The following is a 9,712-nucleotide window of genomic DNA, read 5'->3' on the forward strand; positions in this document are numbered from 1 at the left end:
CATGCTTGCCCCGAAGCAGGCCTTTGAGGCGGCTCAGAGCAAGGCGTACTGCCAGCAACTCGAGGCAATTGATGTGCCAATGCAGATGGGGTCCCGTCCAAACCCCTGAGACTGCATGCCCGTTGTACGTGGCACCCCAGCCGGTGGCAGAAGCATCTGTGAAAACCACAGCATGCCGGGACACTTGTTCTAGGGGCACTCCTGCCCGGAGAAACAAAGGGTCCGACCACGGACTGAAGGTTCGGCGGCACTCCTGAGTGATTGGCACCCGGAACGTGCTGCGTTGCCACGCCCATCTCGGGACTCGGCCGTGAAGCCAGTGCTGAAGCGGTCTCATATGAAGCAGACCGAGTGGTGTTACAGCCGCTGCAGCCGCCATATGCCCCAGGAGCCTCTGAAAGAACTTCAGTGGGACCGCTGTCCTGCCGTTGAACGTATTCAGGCAGTTCAACACCGACCGAGCACGTTCCTCTGTGAGGCATGCTAACTGTTCGACCGAATCCAACTCCATACCGAGAAAAGAGATCCTCTGCACTGGGGCGAGTTTGCTCTTTTCCCAGTTGACCCGAAGCCCCAACTGGCTGAGGTGACTGAGCACCAAGTCCCTGTGTTCGCACAACTGATCCCGAGACTGTGCTAGAATGAGCCAGTCGTCTAGATAGTTGAGAATGCGAACACCCTGTTCTCTCATGGGAACAAGGGCTCCCTCCACGACTTTCGTGAAGACGCGGGGAGACAGGGCCAGCCCGAAGGGTAGGACTCTGTACTGATATGCTCGACCTTCGAACGCGAATCTCAGGAATGGCCTGTGTCGAGGAAGAATCGAAACATGGAAGTACGCGTCCTTCAGGTCGATCACTGCAAACCAATCTCGGGGACGGATGCACTCGAAAATGCGTTTCTGCGTGAGCATTTTGAACGGTAGCTTGTGGAGGCTCCGATTCAAAACTCGCAGGTCCAAGATCGGTCGTAACCCGCCGCTTTTCTTGGGTACAATGAAGTAGGGGCTGTAGAACCCCGACCTCAAATCGGCTGGAGGGACCGGCTCTATCGCGTCCTTCGCCAGTAGGACTGCGATCTCCACACGCAGGAGGGGAGGCGAACTTGGGGGGGCGCCGGGCGAACTGAATCGCATAGCCGAGCCTGATGGTCTGAAGGAGCCAGCGAGACGGACTGGGGAGCGCTAGCCAGGCTCCCAGAGACCGCACCAGCGGCACCAAGGGGACCACAGGCGTACCCGCCGTGGGGCAGCGAGGTGGAACGCAGGGACGCGGCCCTGGAGGCTCTCTGTGTGAGGCGTCCCGAAGCGGGGTCACAGTGTGCTGTGCAACACTTACCTGCTTCCACGGGTGGACAGAGGGAGCAGTCGAGGTTTTGCCTACCTGCTGCTCGCTGCTGTCCGCTGGCGACAGAAGAGGTGGATGAGAGTGGTAAGTTTCTTGCCCTCCCACTGCTCTCCGAGCCCTCTTCGGACCCGGAGATAGAGGAAACTGCTCTTTTATTGAAAATTTGGGTACCGCTGGCCGTTGAGCCAGGGGCGGAACAAAAAAGGGAAACAAAGGATTCTCCACCCGGCCCTCCTCCGGGAGAAGGAGCGGTGCGGTCACCACCTCCTGAAGAGCAGTCCCATCCATCTCCGGGTCGCCCGTCCTAGGGCCGCTTGGACTTGGCCTTGCCACCCTTCTTCTTAGGGGGTGGCTGGACAGGCTGGGCACCCCGCCCGCGACCGGCTCCACGACGCCGCTTGGATGGAGGCTGCTGCTGCTGGGGCCTGGGAGCGGGGGCGGCTGCAGGGGGGCGCCCTTGGCGATGGGCAGTCTGAGGTGCCGCCGGCGGTGGAGGTGCAGCAGCTGACCTGTTGGCGGCCCGGGAAAGCATAGCCATCATTTCCGGGTCCGAATCGGGCACAGAAGTCACTCCCGAAGGAGGCAACTGCGCCGAATCCTCATCCCCAGAAGCGTCAGGCTCACCCTCCGATGCAGCGATCGACATCCGGTCGTCTTGGGGAGCTCCGAAGGATACGGATGGTACACACCTCTGGGGTGGTCCACCGCGTTCCCCCGGCAGCTCTACTGGCTGCGGAGTGCAAGAGGGGTAAGGGTTCCTAGGGGGTTGGTTCCCCGAAGGAAGCGCGCTCACCGTGATCCTCAAGTCACCGGCCCCGCCGCCCGAAGCAACCCTCTGAGGAGGATTGGAACGAGGCATCGGGACCGGGACTCCACCCCTTTGCAGGAAGTGGAGTCTCGACCCCAACTCCGCGACGGTCATCTTCCCACAATGGGTACATGACTCGTCCACAAACGCCGCCTCAGCGTGCCTTAAGCCCAAGCACGCGATACAGCGTTGGTGACCATCCCGAGGCGCCAGGTAACGACCGCATCCAGAAACAGACAAGTAGAACGACATCTTTAAAAAGACGCGAACTACTCGTGTAAGCTCTTTCAAGGACTGACTCTTTTAGGTGCTGAAGCACGCAGGGGAAAAGCCGCTGCAGCACAGACAGGGAAATGTGCAGCCTGTCGTGTGCACTCTCCTTGAAGGCGCTCTCTTACCAGCTGTAATAACAGCTTTTTAGCGCTCTAGGCGCACCGTTTCACCAGCCGTGAGAACGGCCTTCACGCTGATTACAGCTTTTTGCTCAAATAAAAAGGCAAAAGAAAAAAACAAAGGAGAAATCGGCCCCGCTGCTGCGCTGTCCGCCTGCACCGCAACCAAGAGACGTCTCGAAGAGCTGACTCGTTCACCACACTCGTGCTTTCAGTAGCTTTCTTCAGTGTTGCAGAAGTTTGTCTCCGAAGCGAAAAGCTGAAGATGCAACGCACCTGCTGCTCATTATATACCCGCGCTGCGAGGCAAGCAGCTGATGCATATGATTGCATGCCAATGTGCATTGGGTCGTTTAGTTACACTCGAAGTAGATTGGCCTCTCTGGCGAGATTCCTATTCGTCGGTCTGTCCGACGTACGTCGAACGTGACCGACTGAATGGGAACTCTCGTCTCCCTCTGAACGAAATCCAATCTGATAGTTCTCAGAAAATGAACTGTAACTTAGTGAATACTAATCACAAAAAAATTAGACTTATGTCTAAAAAAACGTTGAAATGTCAGGTTTTAAATCGTGTAAGTCAAATCGAAAACAAATATTCTGTGTTTATGTAATCTGTATGAAAAGAGAGCCATGTCAGAAATCCGTGATTCAGCTCATTATCCACTAATGCGGCCACGCCCACGGAGCGAGCGCTATTCAGACGCAAATTCAGTCAATACATGCATTAATCGTCTCAATCGTGTATTTATTGTCTTGAAAAGTGTTTTGAATAGCCATAGTTAGCGATCTCTGGCCTCTGTTAGTTGGGTTAGTTCCTGGATTGCCTATTCTTCTTTAGTGCTCAGGCATTTGTGGACTAAAGGTGTACAGAGCGCCCTCCGGCTGCAAGTATGAATCGAAAACACAGTATCCAGCACTCATAGTAATGACAATAAATCCTGAATAAATATTACTCTTCTGTATAGAAAATTGACAAACATATGAGAATCCATCAATATTTCTCCAAATGTGCATGCTTTTAAGCTAAAAGCCTATATGAAATGCCATAGAGGTAACATAATTGTTCAGACACTTTGCATCACAGAAATACATTATATTTTAAAGAATATAATAGAATACCATTATTTTAAATTGTAATAATATTTCACAGTATTGCTGTTTTTTCTGTATGTTTGATATACACCATCACAGAAGGTTTTTTTCACAGCCTACCTGACTGAAAGGCCTCATTAATATGCAAGTCATTTCAGGTCATTATTATGTGATTCTTTTGTCTTCTCAGGTGAGAATCACCCATTATACATGAGGATTCACGCCTCCACGCATACTGTGTTTCTTGACCAAAGATGTTTTAGAAAATTTAAATCTCTCTATTGTTTTATATGAACAAGCAGGCAGCATAATTTTTACCTCATTTTGAAGCAAAAACTCTAGTCTACAACCTCAAATACCCAGAAGTCTTGTGAACAAAGATTTAATATATATTTTTTGGCTTTATTTCAGTGACTTAAGTTTTTTGTTTTTTCAATAACCACGCATAAACGTTATTCCTTCAAAAACACAAACATGTACATACATGTTCCTCACATATTATTGTAGCCTAGTTTGTGCTGAATACAGTGTAATGACACTTTTTCCATTAATATTTTTATGAACAACTGAAAAATCCACAAATGTCAGGGCATGTCAAAACTTCTCCAGGGTCCCAAAAATCCTCAGACCCCTGAGGGTTAAGGACTGAGTACGAGTACCCATACTTTTTTTCTAGTACTCGCTGATACCGATACCTATACATTTATTAATTTCTCTCTCTCTCTTTTTTTTGGTGATGTTGCAGCTTTCCAAGCACAACACAGTGAGACTAATGAATGTAGGACTGCTTCTTTATTATTACTCTAATGAAAAAAGTAATAATTTTTTATGTGCTTGTCACAAACTTAAAGAACAAAAATTTCACAGTGTCCAATAACCAATAACCTTCAAAGGGCATAATTACCAATATATATAATTGTTGTTATATAAAAAGAAATTTACAAACAAATTCGCGCTTCTGCTCTGTGTCATTCAACGCGATTCCGCCTATCCCTTAGGGTGACCAGACGTCCCGAAAAATTCGGGACAGTCCCGAAATCTAAACTGTTGTCCCGAATTCCGAATCTGGCCCTAATTGTCCCGAAAATTATACTAAAGCAAAATCTTGAGTAGTTATTGTCTGATAAACATTAAAAACTGTCTGTGGAGGTTGAGTCTTCCTGCAACCAGCCCCCGCCAGCTGCTCATTGGCTGCAGCATCTTTTTTCTAAGTTCTAAAAAAATACCGTAGGCGGCTAGGCGCGAATTTAGATATGCATGCCCTTTTTGTTTTAAGCCTTGATGAAGAGAGTGCAATTTGCTGCAGCCGCGAGGAGGACAGTGATGCACGCGTAAAGGAGTGATTGATTGTTCGCGGCACTGTGTACAAAAAAATACTTAACTACACAATTATTTCCTTATTTTCGTTTAAGCTTATTAGCGTTAGGCTATACAGAAAGGTCTGATTTACGCACTGTTACTTACCACAGTCATTGTTTTTTTTTCACAATGACATTTGAGTTTGACATGATTTTAATGTTGTTTTTTGTGGCAGACTGAAGACTAATGACAGACTGTTGATCAAAATATGTTTGGTTCAGGTTTGAAATTCATTATCTTTTATTATAGGCAATGCAGTCTAATATCACCCCCCCCCCCCCCATTTCAGCCAATCTCATCTGGTCACCCTACTATCCCGCCTTCACTAATCGATAATGAATTGTGCTTGAAAGCATGCAGTTCGCAATGTGTGTTGTCATCATTCATTTTGAAGTATTTCCACACCTCTGAGGCTGACATTGTTTCTGCTGCTGCTGCCGGTGTCTCTGTGCAGGGGAAATTCTGTCGGTTACGTCATGTGAGGTATCGGTCTTTGGTATCGGGGGTATTTTTACGAGTATGAGTACAAGTACATGAGCTTGGTATCGGGCCGATACTAGTACTATAATACTAGTATCGGTGCATCCCTAATTAAAATTATTTTATTATATTGTAGTATTTTTGCAAGGCATGTTCAGTATTTTATTTGTTTGCTATAGATACTGACTTATATGAAAATATTTTTTTCCTACCTGGAAGATCTTTAGGAGTTTGTCATTGAAATTCTTATGTATCCTGTGAGTCTGAACCTCTGAGTCTAATGTCTCACATTGAAGACTGTTAGCCAATAAAATAAATACAACATTTTTAGTCAAAGTATTATATAAATATCTGCAAACATTTTTATCAAAGAGAAAAAGAAAACATTATTTAAGTTCATGCTGTTAAAGTGTTTAAGTATAAATACAATAGTCAACATTTGACGTGGATCAAAACCTTTTTTGATCCACTTCAAATGTTGACTATATAGTAAATTCTGCATTGACAACAAGTATTTTATTTTAATATTTTGTGAGGCAGTTATGTTAGCACACACAAATTAAAGGTGAATTACAAAATATATAATTATTCAAATCAAAAAATTTAAATCTTTTTGCTGAGGCTCTATTTAGGCATTTATAGCACTGCTTTTTGCAAATTGGAACAACATTTCAATGATAAAAAAAAAATAATAATAATAAAAAAACATGAAATACCTTTTGTTAGTTGATGGTTTTCTCTCACTGAAATATGGTCCTTCACCTTTTGACCGGTCACTCTTCAGAGACACAGAGCTGAACACACCTGAGTCTGATCTTTTACTAATGACACAAGAGCAGAAAGATAAAACACTTTACTACAGGAGATACTTCAGGATTCATGTTTAATTAAGCCCAGTTTAACAAACAAATTCCTGATCCGAGACTTGGATAACTGGTCAGATTAAAACAAATTAAATCTCTTGAGTAAATAAACACTGTTGACTGCAGTAACCAGATGATTATCATACACACTAACATACATAAAATACTAAAACTAAAATCTCACCTAGTATAAGTGTGCAGTAAATGAGAGGCTGAGAAATAGATGAAAACCTTTTAAATTTCTTTTACAAATATCCACTAATTTAGATTGTAAAGTGTGATGATTTCAGGTGTTTATTGTTCATCATTTCCAGCTATTTGTTTTTTATTGTTCATTTTTAGTAATTCCCAGTGGCCATCAAGAGTGATGTTAAAATGATTCGTTCACAGTCCCAAAACATCTACAGTCAAGTAGAAGCTCTGAACGTTAGTTAGTTATTAACTGTGACATTGTCTATAAAGCCCTGTTTGACATGTATATTTGACTTGTTCTAATTAAAGTTTCCACATTATTTACATTCACTATCCACTAAACGAGCAGCTTTAAACTGTAATGAAATACACTTTAATCAGGGTTTGTACAGGACTATATGGTACATTAAACATATTTAACTGTGATAAATGTTCCTGTAAATTAAATATGAAACCAGTTTCAAGACATTTTTAATCTAGAAGCATTCATAGGAAGTTGTAAATTGTTTTGCACAGCATTAGACATGTCAACGGTGAGAGAAAACACTCCTTGTTGATCAGGCTGTTCTTTACAGGACAAACCTGAAACTCCAGTAGAGTTTAAAATGATTGTGTGAAAACAGACGCAGTCTTACCTCTGTTTCTCTGAGAGACTCATCTTAGAGAGAGAGTCCTTTCCTCGCTCCTCTGACATTACTGCAGATAAACTGACACTGAAAACAGCTCAGCTCTGGTGTCTCTGTGTCGCTGAAGACCATCAGATGCTCAGCATGACCTGGACATGACAATGAGTGACTGAGATTAATATCAGGATACTTCAGAGGGAGAAATGATGAGGAAAAATAACAACTCATGATGAATGTTGAGTTAATAAAAAAAATTAAATATGCAACAACTATGTTAAATATTAATATTATTAATAAGATTTTATTTCTGTCTTCAGAGTGATAAACTGTATTTAATTTCTCATTGGTTTTGGTGAGAAACATTAACATTTTCAACACTAGTTTACAAACTCTAGTTCACAAGTATGGTTAAAACATGAGGATGTTTATGTTGCTTTATCAAGGTATCCAATATTCATGTAAAACAGCATCCTGGGTAAAAATGTGTTTGGATTGGAACAACAGTCATACTGCCCAGAACATATAGATCATATGTAGAACAGATTATTTAAATTGAGCTGGTAACTTTATCCATGTTGGTTTTGACATTTTATTTTGATTAATAGGCTTACTGAATTACATGAATCAGGTAAATTATATCGGCAATTCAAAATGGCGAAATTAGACAAAAGTTCATTAGTTTGCATCCCTGGTTATTTTTGTCAGTAGTTCAACATTTCTATCCTAAAACAGCTGTCAAATATGAAATGTTTAGTTTATCTCATCTTATCTCGCACTTTATGACGCTGGAATTTGCGCTCAACAGCTTCTGTGAACATAAACTCCGCCTACTTTGATTTGATTGGTCATCTCAAATATTCTGACAGTGACGTCAGACCGCTGAGGCTCAGATGAGAAGATCTGGTGAGTGTAATATCCTTACATCACTAAATTACAGTTAATATTATATTAGGCGATTATTTCACTAACTTTATTATATAGATTCACCTCAGAAAAATAGAGAGGGCGAACCTCCGGGAATCTCATGAATATTCATATAAGCTCCGCCTTCTGAAACTAAATCTCCAAACACTGGCCCTGATTCAAAACTTTCTCTAACTGGAAATACTGGATTGTCCAAAGAAAACTTTCAACTTCACATTATCACAAAACAACATCCTAAAACTGGAATAAACATTTTTAGAAAAAGCATTATTAATTTCTACAAAATTAATGTCTATAAAATTGTTTGTTTTAGTAATTCCTGGCTGTTTCTTGATCATTTGTTATTCTTTTACAACAGGTATAAGTTATAACTTATGTTAGGCTATAACTGAACATATCATGTTAATAATCATAATCACACGAACTCATATGAAATCCGTTCATATTCCTCAAATAACTGTAATGGTGTCAGTATTAAAGCTTACTTCAGCAGTACAGACGGTCTTGTCCTGCAGGAACAGAATCCAGAAGTCTCTGAAACACTTTCAGTTTGAGACTCACCTGTGCTCCTGTTTGTCACGTGATTCAATCTGTGTTAAAGAGATTCTGCTTCATCTTCTGCTGTTTTCATCTGAAGACTTGTAATGTTTAACAGTGAAAGCAGCGCTCTGAAACATTATATAAACACGGTACACCTGTGATGATGTTGTTCTAATGTTTACTGATGTTTGAGAAACCAGCATCATTTTATCATTTAAATAATTTTCAAATAGTTTGTCATAAATCGGGGTAAATCAAAATGTGACTTTTTGTTATGAAGCATCGATTTCATACATGTCCTCTGGGAGACACAACAAGTGAATAGAGGAACAAATTATTAGTAGATATTATTATGAAAATCTTGCCAATTATTGGTAACACTTTGTTTGAGCATCAGTAACTCAATGTTTGTACTATAGGGCTCTCAAACTTTGATACACAATAGCCACATTTGTCTATTACAAATAAACTCACTTGGACGTGTGCTACACAATCACAGATTATGGGTTAATATCAAACACAACCTTCCACACTAGCTGCTCCACGTGAAAATATAGTATATTTATAGTAAATACTGTAGAGTTTTTGAACCATACTATAGTAAAGTACTTGAATAAATTTGTTTTGGTAATTCTATAGTTGCTGTGATAATATAACAACTAATATAAAGAAATTATTTTACCTGACAATACACTACAGTTTACTGTAGTAAAAACTGAAGTATACTACAGTATTTATAACAGTTTATCAGTTCACTATAGTTAATATTACAGTATGCTGTAGTATTCATTAAATATGAGCATATATATACTACAATTTACTAGCTATAGTATGGTTCAAAAACACTATGTACTATAAATTACTCTATTTACTTAAAAAAATCATCTAATTTATTCAAGAACTTTATTGAAAAACAAAGAATAATCACTTTTAAATAAACAATTTAAAGTGACTTAAATTTGAGCACAGCTGCCGTGTGTGAGCGTTCTCTGTATTCCTTGTCACATTCAGTCACTAGCTGTGTTTCCATCCACCTATTTTATGTGAATTTTGTGTTATCACCTAAAAAACTCTGGATGGGAATGCT

At 41.5% G+C, this 9,712-nt stretch overlaps 1 protein-coding gene across 1 annotated transcript in view; it reads right to left on the bottom strand.

Annotated features, from left to right (window-relative positions):
• LOC125258704 (protein NLRC5-like) overlaps window positions 1-9,209 on the bottom strand; it is a 239,929-nt gene extending 230,720 nt beyond the window's left edge. The window contains exons 1-4 of the mRNA XM_048175689.1: window positions 8,571-9,209; window positions 7,171-7,310; window positions 6,197-6,301; window positions 5,693-5,777 (exon numbers count right to left, since the gene is read on the bottom strand). Coding sequence (XP_048031646.1) covers window positions 5,693-5,777; window positions 6,197-6,301; window positions 7,171-7,229 — 249 coding nt within the window. The 5' untranslated portion in view covers window positions 7,230-7,310; window positions 8,571-9,209. The remainder of the gene's footprint in view (window positions 1-5,692; window positions 5,778-6,196; window positions 6,302-7,170; window positions 7,311-8,570) is intronic.
• Between the last annotated feature and the right edge of the window lie 503 nt (window positions 9,210-9,712).

This window comes from Megalobrama amblycephala, linkage group LG23 (genome assembly GCF_018812025.1).
Source record: "Megalobrama amblycephala isolate DHTTF-2021 linkage group LG23, ASM1881202v1, whole genome shotgun sequence".
Lineage (NCBI taxonomy): Eukaryota > Metazoa > Chordata > Actinopteri > Cypriniformes > Xenocyprididae > Megalobrama > Megalobrama amblycephala.